The sequence below is a fragment of the Melitaea cinxia genome, chromosome 7 (genome assembly GCF_905220565.1).
Source record: "Melitaea cinxia chromosome 7, ilMelCinx1.1, whole genome shotgun sequence".
Taxonomy (NCBI): domain Eukaryota; kingdom Metazoa; phylum Arthropoda; class Insecta; order Lepidoptera; family Nymphalidae; genus Melitaea; species Melitaea cinxia.
In genome coordinates this window covers 9,316,644-9,336,919 of record NC_059400.1, presented here as the reverse complement: position 1 = coordinate 9,336,919, position 20,276 = coordinate 9,316,644, and the positions used below count along the sequence as shown (strand labels likewise).

The window sequence follows — 20,276 nt, the reverse complement described above, 5'->3', positions numbered from 1 at the left end:
ATATGAAAATCTAGAGGAATAATATCAAATAGAGATGTGACATTTCATATAAAAATCGATTAGAAAATAACCGATTATAATTTTTTTTTAAAATAGATTCATTAGTAAGTAATTTCATCAACAAATAATAACCGATTAATGAAATCATTGATTTACGTACCTTTTTTTCTGTCCATTTTGTTGACAAAAGTAGGAATTCCATGTACTATAAAAAACTCAATAACTTTTTTTTTTAAATAATTCGATTAACTAAAACTCGGTTTTCCTAAGTCGATAATAGATTGTACAAAATCGATGGTAAAAGATAATCGAAAATAATCGATTATTTTACATCCCTATATACACATCAAATTAGCTGTCTGCTGTCAAATGTTTCAGTTGGGATGATTGGAGAATATTTAATTTCATTGGAAAAGAATGATACATTGCCATGGATTCCTCGTCAATAGTGAGTTTCAACAACGATTCTACTTATCAGTCAACACTAAAAGCAGAGTATAGTAACGTTAGTGTTCATGAATTGGCCCTTCATGCTATGAGAGACAGATGTTTACTGCTTCAACGCAGAATAAATACTCTCGAAACAGATAACATGCGATTAAAACTTGACATCACAAAAGCAGGGGAGAAACCACCTTATCCCCCTATGCAAGACGATGAGAAACTGTCACTTCAACAAAAAATTGCAGAACTTAATAAACAAAAATCGCAACTACTACATCATGTTTTTATGGTTTCTTGTGAAAATAAAAATTTGTGGAGTAAGTTATCTTCATTAAGAGGTTCAGAAAAGGCAATAAAAGAACATGGGAAACAACCTTTAGTTCGGACAAACACATACATACATAGTACACCCAAATATGGTACTCATTCACAAGAAAAGTATTCAGATTCAAGTTTAGAAGAAATATCCCTAAAACTAATTAACAGCTTCATTCAAGAAAAGTCACAACTTGTTGAACAGTACGAACAAATGTCGCAGTTTCAGGACATAGATGAAGATATATTGAATGTTGATTCCATAGGATTTACTTATATGGAAGATCCTGCAACAGATTCACTAAAAGAAATCTATAGCCAAACAGAAAAGTTACAATGTCTTAAAAAAGAACTTGCTCAACAAGAAAAAGATTTAAAAACTGTTATTTCTAGAATAGAAACTATAATGAGAGGTAAGTGTTAATTTTATATAAAGTTATATTTAGTATAATGTAATGTAAAACCAAAAATTTTGAATTTCTGAATCAATATTTTATCTATTTTTAGATGGCTACAAATGCCCAACATGTGTCGCAAATAAAAATATGGAAAGATATGAAAATAAAGAAACAGAAACCAGTAAAAGTCTTGACATGTATAAAAATCAAATTGAAGTTTCATATAACAATGATTTTGATGATGAAAATACTTCGTTAAGTAAATCAAATACAGAGCACCAAGAAACAAATTCAGAACCTTATGACAAGATGTGTCCCATGTGTGGAGAAAAGTTTCAAAAGGAAACAGTTTTTACAGATTTTCAATCTCATGTTGAGGGCCATTTTGTAGGTGAAAATGAACCTGATTCTATCGACAATTTTGATAGTTTACCTAACTCACTTGATAACGTAATTTAAAATATGTGTGATTTTATAATATTATAATTTGTAGAAACTATTTATTTTTAACATAACAGATAAACATTTAAGCAATTTTAGTGTATGAAAGTAAATTTGCATGGCATTGGTTAATGATTTTTATATTGTATATATCTTTATTTATTAAACTATTTAATAATTCTCTGTTTTTATAAGTTTTAGTCAAAAAATACATTTGAAAAAACTACAATGAAATTGCACAAAGATCAGAAATTATACAATTAAATAAAAAAATTGTTTATATTTATACTAATACTAGCGACCCGCTCCGGCTTCGCACGGGTATAAAATATAATTATAGCCTATATCATTCACTGAAAAAATGATTAAAATCGATCCAGTAATTTTGATTTATTCATTACTGCCCGTGGCCCGCTCGCGTTAACTTTAGAGTAAAAGCCGGCCGGAACCGCCGCAAACGCTACGTACCGCAATTTTTAAATCTGTAATATCTTCGAAAATATTCATTTAAATCATATGCTGTAAAGTGTAAAGGGACATATAGATCTATATTAAATCAACAATGTATTTAAGGTATTTAATTAGATAAGGATTAATGCTGTATTGGTTAAAATCGTTTTGAAAATTAGCCATTATTTGTCGTAAAAAGTAAATGACAAAAAAATGTTATTGTGGGATATCCATAAGAGATAGACATACACCATAGCGAAGTTTTCTGTAGACCTTTTTAATGTGTACAATACTTAGTACATTATTTTGATAAATCTCGTAGGGTTCAGCCTGCGTTTGCAATTTAAGCGAAAAATAAATAATTATTTACGACATAACATTAGAAAACTCAAAAATAACAGTATTTCTCCACTATTTAATGGATGTTATTATACATATAAACTTTCCTCTTGAATCAATCTATCTATTAAAAAGAACCGCATCAAAATCCGTTGCGTAGTTTTAAAGATTTAAGCGTACATACATATGCAGGGACAGAGAAAGCGACTTTGTTTTATACTATGTAGTGATACATTATTTATTATACTTCTATTACTAATGTTATACATAAAAAAAATACTATGCTAAGTCAGTAGGCTTAACATCTTTCAACTCCGAAGGTTGCTGAGTTGATTTCTGCAAAAGATTCTTACTAAACCACTGAGGTCTTTCTTTTTTCATTTCAATAATCCTTTTTCCTTGCCAGAATTCTTTTGGCTGAAATTGATAAATTAAAATCAATGTTAAAAATGAAATTGCCTTATATATATATATATATTTCTACAAATATGCATACATACTTGACATGAAGCTCTGAAGAAAGAAGATGTAGTGACAAAAATTGAGAAAGGTATGCTCAGATGGTTTGGTCATGTCGAGAGAATGAGTGAAGAATGATTGACGAAAAAAGTGTATAAGGCGAGTTTGAATGAAAGGGTTGGAAGGGATAGACCTAGGCGGACGTTGCGGCGAGATCAAATTAGGGACGTCTTGAAAAAAGGTCAATTCAAAAGTACCCTAAACCGAAGAGCATGTATGATGAATAATGAAAGTGGATGAAGCGAAAGAAGTATGTAAGGATCGCAGCAAGTGGAAAGTGGTCTCTGCCTACCCCTATGGGAAAGAGGAGTGATTATATGTATGTATGTATGTATGTGTAAATATATATATATATATATTCGATAAATATACTTATAAATAATACATATATAAATAAATATTTATATTACACCCAGACTCGGGGTGGGAATCGAACCCACAACCCTCGTCGCAGAAAGCAGGGTCACTACAAATGCCCAATGGGCTAGTCGAAAATGTAATTGAAGTCGGTTTTTTCCGTTTGTGAGCAAACACAATTATTCAACTACATTTTAAACCAAAAAAAAAAAAAAATTCTTCTTTGGGTACTTTCATTTATATAGCCAAGCCCTACTTGTGATATAAATTTCAGCAAGTGCTCGGTGTTGAGAGTTGGCCTCTCCTTATACGCTGAATTAAGCTGCATATAAAAATTCCACTACTGGGCAAAGTTCACTTCTCCTATCAAGCAAAGGGGTGAACTAATGATGTGCTGCATATACAAATCTGTATTTATCAATATTCATTAGAGTAAAAAGATCCATTTTCGCTTTTTTTTTTTAAAGAAGTTTGTTTTGATTTTTTTTTTACATTCAGAAAGATCGATTATGATTTGATTATGATATGATATTGCTGGCGAAATGGGCAAGTACCGGAAGACTGGTGCAAAGCCGTAATCGTGCCGTTGTATAAGGGAAAAGGGTCACGGCAGGACTGCATAAATTACCGCGGTATAAGCCTTCTCAGCGTCGTCGGTAAATTGTATGCGAAAGTGTTGATTGAAAGGGTTGTGAATGAAACAGATGAAAAAGTATGGGATGCACAAGCGGGATTTAGAAAGGGAATGGGATGTACGGATCAGGTCTTTTCCTTGCGGTGCATAGACGAAAAGTTTTTAGCAAAAAACAAAAAGGTCTATTGCGCGTTCGTGGATCTGGAAAAGGCCTATGATAGAGTGGTGAGGAATGAATTGTGGTCAGCATTGTCCGTGTACGGTGTGAGCGGCGCACTCATGCGAGCACTACAATCTCTTTATAGGGATTCTAGTGCTTGTGTGAGGATAAACGGGGCATACACTGAATGGTTTAATATCGAAAAAGGTGTTAGACAGGGATGTGTAGCGTCACCGTGGCTGTTTAACTTGTTCATGGACAATTGCTTGACAGAGTTAAAAGAGAATGAAAGTGGGTTGAGAATGGGTGAGTTACTCGTCAAATGTCTTCTCTATGCTGATGACCAAGTATTACTTGCGTCCTCGGCCGAGGAGTTGCAGGAGATGGTAACTGCTATGAGTGGAGCTTTTGTTAGAAAGGGAATGAAGATGAATGTAAAGAAGACGAAAGTGATGGTGTTTGAAAGAGATGAGGTAGTGACAGACTGTAATATCGTGATTGGAGATGAACAAATTGAACAGGTGAATGAGTTTGTGTATCTGGGTTCGAAGTTTACAAGAGATGGAAAGTGTGAGAGTGATATTGAAAGAAGAGTGAATGCAGGAAACATGGTGAACGGAGCTTTGAACTCCTTTATGAGCAGTCGGAAGGTGTCTAAAAAGGCTCGTTTGGCTGTGCATGAGGGGGTGTTGCTTCCGACACTCATGTACGGAACTGAAAGTTGGGTATGGCAGAAGAGACATGAAAGCAGAATAAATGCAGTTGAGATGAGAGCGTTAAGAAGCATGATAGGAGTTAAACTGAGTGACAGGATGAGAAATAGTGAGATAAAGAAACGGTGTGGTCTGAAAGAAGATGTAGTGACAAAAATTGAGAAAGGTATGCTGAGATGGTTTGGTCATGTCGAGAGAATGAATGAAGAACGACTGACGAAAAAAGTGTATAAGGCGAGTGTGAGTGGAAGTGTTGGAAGGGGTAGACCTAGGCGGACATTTCAAGACCAAATCGGGGACGTCTTGAAAAAAAGCCAGGTCAAGAGTACCCTAAACCGACGAGCATGTATGAAGGGAATAATGAAAGTGGATGAAGCGAAACAAGTATGTAAGGATCGTAGCAAGTGGAAAGAAGTGGTCTCTGCCTACCCCTACGGGAAAGAGGCGTGATTATATATATATATGTATGATTACCACTTTAATTAATAAATGGGCATTATGTTCATTTTAGTCAAGTTACCTGATCTGGAAGATTTTCTCCATCATACAATACAATGACATCATTTTGAATTGGTTTATTATTTCCAAGTTTCTCTTCAATTTTTGCTTGAATTTCTTTTGTTTCAATTTCTGTTCTTTTGTAGCAATTGCCTGTAAAAATAAAACATTGCAACAATGTTTGATAAGTCATTAGTTGTACTAAAGCCTTTAGCTTTCAGCAACTTGAAGCAACAAATATTTTAATTAAATGTAAAAACATAAAACAATTATTGATACAGTGTATGATATTCTCATATCAGTGTAGTAATATTTGCTTAATAATATAATTACAAATTTAATATAAAATTAGAGTCGAAAACAACTGTTACATAATGCTCATTTACTAATATTATCTTAATTAATTATTGCTACTATTTTTATATTTCATATTATTTATTTGTCTATTACAATTGAATATTAAAATATTCACCACAAAGGCGTCCACGCTCATAATGGTGCCCACATTCATTACACACAGCAATATTTGTTTTTGGGAGAAGTATTTTCAATCCATACTCAGGGCTGCCATATTTTCTTTTCCATCTTCTTTCTATCGTACGTCTGAACTTAGGTACAGCTAATAAAATACCATCTCCAATTAAATCTTTCAAGTTAAATTTTGTTTGCTGTTGAGGTAACTGTTTTTGATGAGTATAAGCCAAAGCTAGTTCTAAAAAAAAGAAATAATTAATCAGCTGAGGTAATATTATTATCTGTCCATTGTCTTTTTTGTTTTACCTCTTGGAGGGTAACCAAATGATTGAAAAATGTTTCTTTCTAAATTTTTCAATACATTTACTAAATAAGATAGACGAGGAATCATTTTCACCTGAAAATAAAAATGAATGCAATTATTAAATGTAATATTTTGCAATGATTTATCAAATGGAAAAATAGGTCCAAAAAAATGATATAATTAATAAAATTAAAAAATTGTTGTGTTTTTTGATGTGATAAAATCAAATAATAGTATGATCTTGTAGTAAAAACTAACTGAAGGAAAATTTATTGACTTGAGTTCTACACACAGTAAGAAATTGCGATTATCACTTTTATATCTTAGAAATGTAATATTTGCTTTTAATGAATCAAACGAACCTTTAGGCTTTAAATTTCAAGTAGAATTCTTCAAAGAGTATATAAGTAAAGAGGTGTCACTCCATAGACACGGTCGAGCTCCGGGTTCAAGGTTTTGCTATACTTTAAGTACCAACTTTGTGGTTGAGCTCTATTTTTTTCGTTAAATTGGTAATAATGAAGCATAGTGTTGTTACTGTTATCCTACCGGAAATCGATAATAGTGTGGAAAAAGGTCGATAAATTAGTCGATAAAATTATCGACACTTTTTGAGCACAGGGTTCTTAATTTTATAAATTTTATTTAAAATAAAAAGCTTTTTGTAAATATATAATGTATATTTAAAACTTCTTGGTAAACTTCAACTACACTACTGCTAAACTTGGTACTACTACACTTAACCAGCGAATAAAAATCTACATTTTAAACAAAAATGAAGGTAATTGTTACAATTAAACATTACAAACATATTATTTTGCCCTAATCACTAGTGTCTCGGTAGACATCACCTATCTGTTATGTCATCGGCTTTATAAAATAAATATTACAACAAATTATTTAACCTAATGTCCCTAGTGTAGGCCGAGAGGAAAAAAAGCCGGACAAAACTCTCAGTAGTTTTTTCAAATTTAAAGTTGTTATACAAAAAAGTTACATTATTGAAGGCATGTCGATCACAACAGCTAACAAACAAATTTTATATTTCGTAAACATACTGCGATACATCCCACAGCTCTCAGCACACTCTAGGCCTCTTTCTTCAAGTAGGAGAAGGATCGGAGCTTAGTCCACCATTACAAAACAAATTAAATAGTAATTATCAAACAATAACAAACACTTTTACAAAACAAATTAAATAATAACAACTATTAGTTATCAAACAATAACAATAAATGATTTAAAACATAAAAAATATGTTAACAAAACAAATTCTTAATTATTAAGATATTAATTAATATTTAATTATAACATAGATGATTTACAAACATAAACTTATTTATAAAACAAATTAAAATAAATAAACATAATATTAATCTTATAACATAGATGATTTACAAGCATAACAAACTTATTTACAAAACAAATTAAAATAAATAAATATAATATAATATCTTATAACATAGATGATTTACAAGCACAACATAAACTTATTTATAAAACAAATTAAAATCAATAAATATGAATAAATATAATATAAATCTTATAACGTAGATGATTTACAAACATAACATAAACTTCTTTATAAAACAAATTAAAATAAATAAATATCTTATAACATACACACACTGTCATATATTCCTATGTTAGGCAACTTAATGCTTTTGTTACAGGTAACAACTGACTGTACATTTTTTGAAATAAATAAACAGAAATAATATATATATATATATACATATATATATATATATATATATATATATATATATATACACGTAGTACATTCAATCTCAGGCCGGAATCGAACCTGCAACCCATGGAACAGTGAGTAACAATAACAAAAAAGATGATTTAAAAGCATAACAAACATTTACAAAACAAATTAAATAGTTTCTAATAGTAATTGTCAGCCAATAACAAAAAAGATGATTTTAAAGCATAAAAAAAAAATATTAACAAAACAACTTAAATAGTAACAAGTAGTAATTATCAAAAATTAACAAACAACATGATTTAACACTTAACGTAGCATAGTCACAAAAAAATCAACTCTTAAAAAGTGATACAAATGAAATGATCTCGCAAAACAGTAATTATCAATCAATAACAACCAAGACGATGAATTTGACCCATAACATATTCACAAAAATCTAAAATTTTTAAACGTTACATATGTAACGATCCGACATACAGTAAATAACAAACAAACATAACATATTTACAGATATTATCTAAGTAAAAACAATTCTGAAAAGCGTTATATAATGATCCTAGGCATACAGATAAAAAACATAATGATTTACAAACATAATAAGAACATATTTAGAGTAATCTTCTAAATTCTTATTTTTGTATTATTAAATGTTTGTAGTAGATAATTCCATAAAGTACTACCGATTTTAAAAATTCTTTCACGGGATGCTACAATTCCATGTACGCCATTTAATGGTATGTGGATAAACGAACAGCGGATTATGGGAGAAAACGAAATAGCGAAAATCGCGTAATCTATGTGGGCGAAGCCACAGCGGAATTTTTTTTTTTGTTTCTAAGCTAAAATATACACATTTAAAAACTTGGAAAACAAAAAACATTGCAAAGACATTAGATGTCAAGAAGAACTGCCAATATGGATGTTTTCTACAAACATTGTTTTATAGTACTGAAAATATAAATATAAATATTCAACAAGAATCTTAAAAGTTGTTATCTAAGCTTTGTCTTGATCACATTATTCTAATTGTATATTTTTGTCTTTACATGATTTTCTAATGAATAATAAACAAAGATTATGAATTAATTGATTTGTTTTTTTCCTATAAAATGCTCATTACTTAACTGCAAACTAGTCTACTGCTTTATATTTTTAATTTGTAAGTCCTGAGATATAATAGCTTTGAAATGAATTTGGCTCTTGTTTACAAAATGACATAAAGGTTTAGAAGGAAAGCACAATGAGCTCGAATCTTTCCACCATTCTTTAAAACTAATATAATTGTGTAAGTCGTCTACTGGTTTATCAACTTTTAACGAATCTTTACATTACTGACATTTCGTTCTATCTAATAATTTTGCAGCTAAATAACCACTAACATATACTACTGGCTGCTCCCAAAAAGTTACATAAATCATTTTCATATAAAAAGAAATCGATTTCATTGGGCAGACACAAAACAGGATAAACTATCTCATCAACAACTTGAATGTCATCATTATTATTTCTATTAGGCATGTCAGTGCGGACCCCGCTAATATCGTTATAAGCTACAAACAATTTATTAGTGTCTTCCTCACAGTTCGCATTTCGACTGCCAAACGCTTTAAGCTTAATTTAGTTTGAGTCAAATGACTCAGCAGGACCTTCTCACGTTCAGTTAATGTAGAATCTGAAATTTAAAAAAAATCCTATTATTATATATACATTTTTTTATGTGTATGTACGTATTACGTACATAAATACGTTGAAAGTATACAATATTATGTATAATGTGATTTATTCCTTTAATTTCATAAATTTTTACTTAAATATAATATTATAAAATAATTTATTGCTTTTATTATATTAAGATACATTTATTATTTTTATTTCAATATTAAACAATGCTAATATTGATATATTTTATTAGTGATTGTTACAGTTTAATATGTATTTAATTTTGGTTTAAATAATAACACAAGTATATCTAAGATTTTTTATTTTTGTGTTACCCACATTAGGAATTCTAAACATTTTTGAATATCATATCAAAAATGCCACTTTGCAAGAATAGTCAGACAACATTTAACAGAAAGATTTAGAGACAGATGGATCGGCCGTGGAGGGCCCATTGCATGGCCGCCGCGGTCCCCAGACTTGAATCCAATCGATTTCTTTGTCTGGGGATATTATAAAGAAATAGTTTACGCCAAAAACATTAGCAACGTAGCGGAGTTAAGACGAAAATTGAGGCAGGCAGAAGAAACAATTAAAAACAACAGAATAGCATTCGTATCGCATAGCATGGCATGGAGCACCATCGTTTTGGAACCACATTACTCAGTCTACGGATTTATCATTTTCCTCCGCACGAATCCTATACGTATGACCCAGCTAGAGCGCCGACAAAACTATTTAACCTTAAAGGAATAATAAATTGAGCAAAAAAATTTTTTTTATTCAAATTGGTAATTTTAAGAATTTTCCACTTTGATGTCTTTGAAGGCAAATTTTAGCAAAAGTAGCCCCATTAAGTACAACTTTTTATTTATGATTATGAAAGCTAAGACTCTGGAGAAGTTTTTAAGCCTAATTAGAAACCATAAAATCGCCTGTTTAGATTTTTAATTCTAAGTTGAAAATTGAAGTCATGGTTCTCAAAACGTAAAATTTTCACTTTACACTTAGATTTTCACAATTTTCGTCAAAGTTAAGAAGCTGAATCTTTTAAGCGGGAAGCTACAGCTCATGACTATTTAGATACAAAAACAAAAATTCTAAAAAGTCTTCAATTTTTTTTTTTAGAAATTTTTAAAGTTGTTCAGGTGGAAAATTCTCAAAAACATATAAAAAAATTCATAACTCGAAAACTATGCAAAATCGCTGAACATACATAGGGGTGATTCGGATACCCCGAGGGGTGCCCTATCTCTGGAATTCCGCTTATCACTACTTTTTGGGACACCCTGTATATATAAATGTATAAAATATAGATAAATGAAACTGTTAAACATTAATGTTAATGCATATTTAACAAAACTAAGCAAACTTTTGATTTATAAAATGTAAATTATTGAAGCAGTATAATTAAAAATTGATTTGACTCTCATATGTTTGATATTAGTCAAATGTGTACCGGGCTATTGATAGGTATAATGAAATAAATAATTTTCCCATAGAAAGAGTGTGTGCTTCTATTAATAACTGGCCTCAACTTTTAAGTGTATTGCAGCCAATGGAGACCACTTCGGATTAGCTTTATTTTCATAGGATTATATTAATGTATTAAACTAACACACTGTAATAGTAATAAATGTTATGTGCAACAGAATAAATGTTTTTTTTTTTCTTTATAACAATATTCAGGGCATATACACATATATTGGCATTATATATTGGCCTGCAGTGTGTGTATATATATATATATATTATGGATAGATACTAACTACTACTATTTACATAGTCTACCACATAACTACATTAATAACTACCACAACTTAATCCCTTGTCGTTGAAGTTGTAAATTATGATTTGAAAATAATTTCAATAAAAATAATTTAAAAAGGAGTAGGCTACAAAGAACTATACTGAATTACGTTCTTTGCTACATTAAAAGATTGTTGAAAATTATACCTCTATTTCTATTAGGTTTTCCCACAATTCTTTCATAGTTGCGAACAGGAACTTTAACATTTTCTACTGATTCATTCTGAGAAACTGTAATTACATTGATAAAAGTGAACAATAATAAATAAATATCTTTAACACATACACACGGTTGTCTTTTCCTAAGGTAAGCACACTAACACTTGTTTTATAGACAACAACCAACATGCATATATATGTATAAATATATGTATATATATATGTATGTATATATATATATATATATATAGATTATAACATAATTATGTATAGTAATACACCCAGACTCAGGCAGGAATCGAACCTACAACCCCCGGAGCAGAAAATAGAACCAGCACAACTGGAATAATAGGCTACTCATCTAAATGTATAAAATTCAATTTTGAGACAAATAAACATTTAAAAAAAAAATTAATACATAAAAATGTTTTAGTTGCTTATAATTATCTATGTAGTAACATATACAGTTAGAGAAATATTTTATATAATAAAGTGAACTTGTGTCATAAAATTAAATGCTAATTAACTATATGGTTATAGTAGACATGTTACTTGTTAATGTTTTATGTAATCAAAAATGTGAAATTTTCATTTGTTATTCTTACCTAGTGTTTTTTCAAAAGTAAGTCCTTGTGGTGGCTGCGAAGTAGAGGGCAAAGGGAGAAAGCTGTATTCAGCATCTGAAAAATAGTAGTACAATATCTAAATATATCTAGTATCTATTACTTGTTAATTTTTTTTTTTTTTTACATTTTCCATTATTTACTCACACTTAAATTATCTGAATTTTATTTTCTACTAGCTTCTACCCGCAACTTTGTCCATGTGGAATAGTTACTATGGGCTAGCTGGGGAAGGTCTCAGAAGAAAAAAATCCGATTTTGAAACATTCTTCATTGGTGGTCCACTCTTATTGGTCTTTGCGTGATAATATATAGCCTATAGCCCTAGCCTTCCTTGATAAATGGGCTATCAAATACTGAAAAAAAATTCAAATTGGTCCAGTAAGTCCAGAGATTAGCGCGTTCAAGAAAACAAACTCTTCAGCTTTATACTAATAGTATAGATTTGATATGAAATTATTTTTATTTTAAAATTAAAGTTAATGATTACTTATCTTGTTATATAGAAGATGAAAATGATTATTTTCCGAAGGTGTTATTGATAATCATTTTATAGAAAAATAAAACTAAAAATCTTATACTACATTGGATCATTTGTATCATATGTTGTGAATCGTTGCATATATGTGTTAAAAGATATTAAAGATTCTCAGAAAGTGTTTTACATATATCTCTCATTTTATCAGCGATATGTATATCAATCAGCCTTAGATATCTGATATCTAAGGGCCAATATTATCTAGGTAAATGTATAAATAATAAATTAAATATATGTCAGATGATTTGTTAGAACATTGACTAACAATAATCTATTATATGATATTTATTACAACTGAGATTGTACTGCCATTATCAGTACAAAATATATTTAAAAATTATCTTTTTCTATACAGTACAATTGTGAACATTTGTATGGCTTTTATATAAATCTTATCTTTATTTTTTTTTAAATTTCCAGTACATACTTAGTAAGACAGAGTTTTTGAAACAACAAGACATTGTTTTCAAGAAAACTTTTTGTCACTTATTAAAAATGTATAAGACTTGCAACAGCAAGTTATTAAAATTATAAGTAAGTTCATTTAATTAACAATAAAAATCTTAATTTTATCCATCATTAAAAATATATTACATAACCAAACATGAACTAACAAGATGCTGTACCTCTTAAAAACACTTGTTACTTCTAACAACATAACATAAATAAATATAATATAATAAAGTAGTTTACTCACTTTTAGATAAAATATTTTCATTCCATTGCACATTCTCTGAATTTGTTATATCTTGAAAACTAGAAAATAAAAAAGAATTTATCATAAACATCAATTAGCATATTATGAACCAGAAATAAGGCTAGACAAATAGCTAAAGAAGAACATCGAGAAAAAATAATTGTAATGTAATTTATAATTATCATAAACATATAAAAAAAATTTGCACCTTTCAAGACTTGAGATTTTTCTTTTTCTTCACCATATAAAGGAAAATCTACCCAAAGACTAGAAGACATCCAATGGTTGTGGCAAATTTAATGTTGGAATAGCATTTTTAATTAATCTATTGCCCTCTGTATTAAAATACTTCTTTTCAAAGTGATATCCACACAAATATTTAATTTCATGCAATTTTTTAACGGGTATGTAAGCAGTCTTCATTCCCAACTGCTTTGACCCAAGAATGACACCTGAGAGTAGAATTTTAATCGTCAATTTAAATTAAAAGTTTAAATTTTACATAGTCTACAACTAGTTTTCTAGTATACATAAGTATGTAAAATACTTTAATGTTACTTTATTACTACAGTTAGCTATTTACTGTAATAAAGATTTTAAGTAGAATTTATTTAAATATTGTATTGTGTTGAATGTTCTATTGTTAACACCACAGAGCATAGTAATATTTGCACTAACCGATCTGGATCAAGTGGAAACTTCTTCAAAAATACATTGGCTCCAGTCCAGGGGTCCTCTTTAGACCAAATAGTACATTTTTGATATCTCACATTACGTTTCACTGTATTTTCTAAAGGAATGAAAACAGAAAAATATAGTATAAGTAATAAAAATATAGGTATAACTATAAAATACTATTATTTTCTGTTGGTATAGATATTAAGAACTTATTTTCAAAAGCAAAATTACTTCGTTCGACCAAAAAGACCAATGATTCAGGTTCAAATACAAACCCATAGTAAATCCCTAGAAGCGACGAATAATATTCTCATAATAAAGTATTAGGGCTCAGAAAATATATATGCAGAAAAAACTAAAAATCCAAAATTCCGGGCGTGTTTACTAGGTGGTTGCAATATAATATGGCGGTTAGGAAATAATTGTTCGAGTCAGAATTTGACAATTACGACGTTTCCGACGTTTAAATTTTTTCATTTTGACGTACAATTTTGCCAATTTATATAAAAATTCAAGTTTGGTATACAAAGTATAGCAAAAAAAGTGTCGCCCTACTGGAATTCTTAAGTTGTTCAGTATTAAGCAATTTTGTATAAGTAGTATAACCTAAATAAATGTTGTTTTAAAATTTATCCCCAATAGGGAAAGGCAAAGGACTATAATCCATACAGCCTAGTCTGAATTTGTAAGTTTCGTTCTGATATATCAAAAGGCCGGAGCCAAGTCTGAAGTAACTTTATTGTTCTTCTGATTCGATGACTGGTAGAGTAAGGCCGAAACCAAGTCTGAAATTTCATATTTTCGTCTACTCTTCTTTGTCTATAAGTGATAGGCGAGGTCGAAACCAAGTCTGTAATAGGCCGAAGCCTGAAATATCAAAATAAAGTTTCACATCCGATGAATGAAGGTCCTGATCCTGTTTCAAATATCATTGATAGTATTGCAAATAAATTCAAATATACTAGTATAGTTATCCAAATTAGTCAATAAATCTTGTGTATTGCGCGGGACATTTTTTGGTCCAGAAGTTGATAACAAGTTGGCTATAAATAAGAGGCGTTCCAGATTAAAAGCGGAGCATTCAAAAAATATGTGATCTAAAGACTGTGTAGAGTTGTTGGTGCAATGTGGGCAAACGGGCGATGAGATGATACGCATACGATTCAAATGTGCATTAAATCTGCAATGTCCAAATCTCAAGCGGCATAGTATTGTATAATATTTTCTGCTTCTATGTTGATGCGATTTAGTAAACCAAGGACTTTTTCCAATATCTTGATTTATCTGAGCATACCAAGATCCTTTTCTTAACAAGGTTTGTCGCCAAAGATCACGCCAATCAGATAGGATTTTTGATTTAATAGCAACTAATAGATCAGTGTATGGTACGGCAACATTCTCATCAACAGGGCTGCCGCTGTCACTGTCAACAATTGAACGTGCCAGAAAGTCCACATGTTCATTTCCCCTTACTCCTATATGTGAAGGTATCCACAATAATTTGATGTTGTAGTTTCTTCTGGACAGTTGATAAAGGAGATGTCTTATTTCTAAAATGATGAAGTTTGTATTAGCACTGAATTGATAATTATCTAAAGCCTTTAGAACGCTCATACTGTCGGTAATGATCAGCCAATATTGATTAGTTTGTTTTTTAATGAATTCTAGGGCAGCAGTAATTGCTAGAGCTTCAGCTGTAAATATTGATATCTCCTTTTTCAATCTGACGCCTTGGCCAAACTTCAGATGAGGTACATAATAGGCCATGGAAACATTTATATCATTTTTTGATCCATCTGTGTAAACTTGTTTGAACTTATCAGAGTATTGTGCTATGAGGTTGTAAACTTCCTGGCGCTCTTTTAGCTTATGGTCAATAATAATATCGATTTGATTAATAAGACAGTCAAACTCCTTTTCGTAACACATCCAATTGCTAGAACTGTGTATTTTGTGTTGGTTATTTAGATTTAACATGAATGAATATTCGAAGAGAATAAATGGGTTATTAGAAGTTAATGGAGCATTTACAGGATATTTACTATGTAAGTAATTAAGCTTTTTAATTAGAGGATGATTACTAATGGAAAACAGTTTTAGCAAAAAACAGTATTTCAAATATTTAAATCTAAGGTGTAAAGGGGAAATGTTGCACTCGACCTGTAACGAATTAATTGGGGTTGTTTTCATGGCGCCAGTGATAAGTCTCAGGCTGTGATTTTGAATAATATTTAATTTGTTAACCAACTTGTCATTAGCAGAAAAACATAGAAATCCATATTCAAAATGACTGCGTACAAGAGATTTATATAGGGTAAGAAGGATTTTTGGATCAGAACCCCAATATGTTTTTGCAAGAGACTTTAAAATATTAAGAGCCTTAAGAGCTCTATCAACTATGTGGTCTACATATTTGTTCCATGATAAGTTATTCATGAATATAACACCTAAAAATTTAACTTCATTTGTGATAAGAAGAGATATATTATTATAGTTTATTTTAATTCTTTCAGACCCTACTTTATTAAAAACTATGACTTTAGACTTTTCAAAGCTAATGTCCAATGCAAGATAATTAAAATAAGAATTTAATTTAACTAAAGCTTCGTTTAACTTAAGATTTAGGGTAGTTATATTATTGCTAGAACAATAGACTACCAAATCATCAGCAAACTGTAAATTGTATATATGAGAGCCTAGAATTAAGTTTAATCTATGTATATAAAGTGTGAAAATCAATGGACTCAAAATGCTACCTTGACATGTACCTTTATGAGAAAGCCTTGGACCAATAAGTCTATTATTATACTTAACAAATACCTTCCTACTGTGCAAAAAATTAAAAATCCATTGTATAACTTTTACAGGTAAACCAATCGCAGCTAATTCCGTGGATAGAATATGATGGTTAACATTATTAAAGGCTCCAACTACATCGAAGAAAACTCCAGCGAGAGCTTGCTTTGATTGTATAGCATTATAAATATCAAGATGTAAGTGAGCAATGCTCTCCCTTGAAGACCTGCCTCTTCTAAAACCAAACTGATTAGAAGGTAAAATATGATTAGACTCTATGAAATGTTCCAATCTTTGTTTTAAAAGTTGTTCAAATATTTTTCCCATGCAAGAAGTCAATGCTATAGGTCTATATGAATCAAAGTTAAACTTGTCCTTGTTGGGTTTTAAGATAGGTACTAAACAATCAACCTTCCAATCCATAGGAATAAGATTATGCTCCCAAAGAAGATTCAGGATATTTAATAAAATTAGTTTAGATTGAGAAGACAGGTGTTTAAGCATTTTATATGAAATGTAGTCAAGGCCAGGTGTAGAGTCTTTTCTGGATGAAATAGCAGAATTTAATTCGACAATGGTAAAAGATTTTATAATAAAATTTTGATTAGGAAGAATATGGCAGAAAGAATTAAGATTAAAGGCTGGCTCTACAGTATCTGGAGTATATTTTTTGAGAAAATCAAAGATCCAAGAATAGTCAGAGTTGTTATGGGAAGGTGGAAAATAGCTTTTGTTAAATTTTCGCATATACGTCCAAATGACTGATATAGGAGTCGATCTGTTAAATTGTTCACAAAGTTTTATCCAACTGTTTCTTCTCTCATTTCTGATAATATATTTTTTGGTGGCTTGTAGTCTTTTAAAATTAATGTAATTAGCCTCAGTGGGATCAGATTTAAAAGTCAAATAAGCGTTTTTGCTATTTAATACGGCTTTGGTGCAATTGAAATTCCACCAAGGAAGAAGTTTTTTTTTTTTATTTAAGTTAGAAGGAGAGCATGAAGATAAAGCTGTATTAACCAAAGAGTGCTTAGAAATAGAAGATGATTTCCACAGTGCTGAGTGTAAAATATCTGTAAATTTTGTGTAGTTATGAAGGGGGTCTTGTGTATCAAGAGAAAATTCAGTGAGCAATAGTTGGACATTTAAATTATAAATGTTCCAATCAACGTTGTTCAGGTTAGGGAAGCAGGGTAGTGAGCTACTATTGGGAATAGGAGTGGCATTGTAATGATTGTTATTAAGTAAAATTTTTGTGATTACAGGAAAGTGGTAGCTGCCTAAGGGATCGTCATGTACTGACCAGTCACACTCTAGAGCCAATGAAGGTGATACTATGGTTAAGTCAAGAGCATTCTGTCTCAATATGTGCGAACCAACAGTGGTCATACTTCCGTCATTAAGTATAACCAAATTATTGTTATTGATAGACTCTAAAATGTCTTTGCCTCGACAATTAGAAGTAGAACAGCCCCAGGCTGAGTTTAGGCCATTAAAATCTCCTGCTAGGAAGATTGGTTCTGGTAAACTTTTAATTAACCTGTCTAGTTTAGATTTAGAAAAAGCAGGATTGCAATTAGTTGGACTGTAAAAGCTTATGATAGTAAGTTCTTTGTTGCTAGAGTATTTTATACGAACAACAACATTTTGAATGGAGTCATCATAAAAAGTATCAATTTTAGAATAAGAAATAGAGCTATGTATTAATATGGCTACGCCATTGTGGGTGTTTCCTGAATCAAGACGAATTACATTGTAATGACGTATCTTAAATTTTTGACAAGGCTTTAACCAAGTCTCACAAATTAACGCAATGTGAATATTTTTGTCCAAAAGGAAATAATTAAAAATATGTTGATTGTGTAGAATACTCTGAGCATTCCATTGCACAATATTTAAAGTATCCATAAAGTACAAATTATTTATTAGTAACCTTTTTTAATGTATCTTGCAGGACATTTTTAATATTTTGGGAAGAGATAGGTATTTCATTATTTTTGTTTAGTGTTATAAGTTTTACTAAAGCTTCTGTAATAGATTTGAGTATTATTTCGGAATTTAAAAGAGATAAGAACTGATCAGTTTTGTTTAATGATGGAAAGTGAGAGCTGTTTAAAACATCAACAAAGCTTTTTTTCTGAAATTTATCTCTGTTAAGCTGGATTTTTTCTTTTTTAACAGGGCATGCAGGGGATATGGCAATGTGATTGCCAGAGCAGTGACAGCAACTGGCTGCAGTATAAGGAGTCTGACAATCTTTAAAATTGTGACCTTCGCCACAAATGCTGCATCTTTGTGAATTTTTACAGAATTTTGCAATATGACCATACCTTAAACACTTTAGACACTGCTATACTGGCGGGATGTACTGCCGTACTTCGAACCGCCAGCTGTTGAGGTCCACACTATCTGGTAAATTGGGACAGGAAAAGGTTATAGAAATTGTTTTTGTGGGGATTAATTTTATTTCTCCATTTTCTCTTACACGTCGCATAAATCTTCGTATAGATATAATATTTTTCGTGCTAGTTAGAGCTGAATATATTTCTTTATTGGATAATTCTATAGGCACATGAGAAATTACCCCAGTGACCTCTGTAGCGGCAGCCGGAAGGGAAGCTTTAAGTTTGTACCCATCAAGATATTTTTTGTTGCCTAAGACCGCGTTAGCAAAAGCAGGTCTATCAAAGATAACTCCAACTTTACTTTTATTAATGCGTTTTAGTTGTTTCACGCCTTTATTATATTTTTTTATGCTATTAGCGAGTGTCATCATGTCTCTTGTTCCGATTGGCTTGTCAGCCTCTGTACTCTCCAGGAATACAATATAGTCAAAATTACCCCCGTTCTCAGGGTAGTGCCGCACGTAATCGGCTACCCGAAACGGGGCATACCTTTCGGCGTCTGTTAGCTCAACAGATTTTATGGACTCGGAGTCGGAGCTCAACGAGTCGTCCTCAGCGTTACCTTCCTCCTTCTTTTTCCTTTTCTTACTTCTCCCCATCTCTTGATTAATTTATAAGTATTTATTTATAAAAAACTCCAGTGAATGAATTATAAAATTAATAAAATATTTTTGAAAAAAAAAAAAAGACCGCCTTTTCACTTCAAAGTTCCCGCGCTTTCTCTAACCTAAATAAAATTATACAAGAGTGCTGGTCCCTGACCACAGAGTATAGTAATACTTTCCCTGACTGAAGTGAAACAATGTTGCCCGTGTCGAAATATTATTATCGTACCATAAGCAGAAGATTATTTTAAAAAATCTTTTATCGTTAACAATTTCGCAGAAAAAAATATGTATGTAACACGCATATATGACGAGTAGTGTCATTCTTGTTAGCGAGCCAACTGTGTTACTCGTTAAAATTTGATAAAGCAATAAAAATATGTATGTGTGTGTATGTGTGTATTTAATATGAGTATCAATGTGTGTCTATATGTTTTTATGCATGTATATGTGCATGTAACTGTATTGCAAAATAAATATATGACATTTTTATTATTTTTAACCTTTTGTTCAGTTTTTTTTTCAATTTATCACAATTGCGCTTATG

General features: G+C 30.7%; 2 protein-coding genes across 2 annotated transcripts; one reads left to right on the top strand and one right to left on the bottom strand.

Moving 5' to 3' along the window:
• Positions 1-351: 351 nt before the first annotated feature.
• On the top strand, positions 352-1,778 carry LOC123655325 (protein spindle-F). Its single transcript, XM_045591138.1, has 2 exons — positions 352-1,172; positions 1,267-1,778. Exons 1-2 carry the CDS (start codon positions 431-433, stop codon positions 1,614-1,616), a joined length of 1,092 nt encoding a protein of 363 aa, XP_045447094.1. The 5' UTR covers positions 352-430; the 3' UTR covers positions 1,617-1,778.
• LOC123655326 (39S ribosomal protein L32, mitochondrial) lies at positions 1,625-19,900 on the bottom strand. The gene is made up of 8 exons (XM_045591139.1): positions 19,852-19,900; positions 14,489-14,529; positions 6,409-6,439; positions 6,049-6,139; positions 5,741-5,980; positions 5,291-5,421; positions 2,618-2,804; positions 1,625-1,892 (listed from the first exon to the last, which is right to left on the bottom strand). Exons 4-7 carry the CDS (start codon positions 6,131-6,133, stop codon positions 2,667-2,669), a joined length of 594 nt encoding a protein of 197 aa, XP_045447095.1. The 5' UTR covers positions 6,134-6,139; positions 6,409-6,439; positions 14,489-14,529; positions 19,852-19,900; the 3' UTR covers positions 1,625-1,892; positions 2,618-2,666.
• Positions 19,901-20,276: the final 376 nt, after the last annotated feature.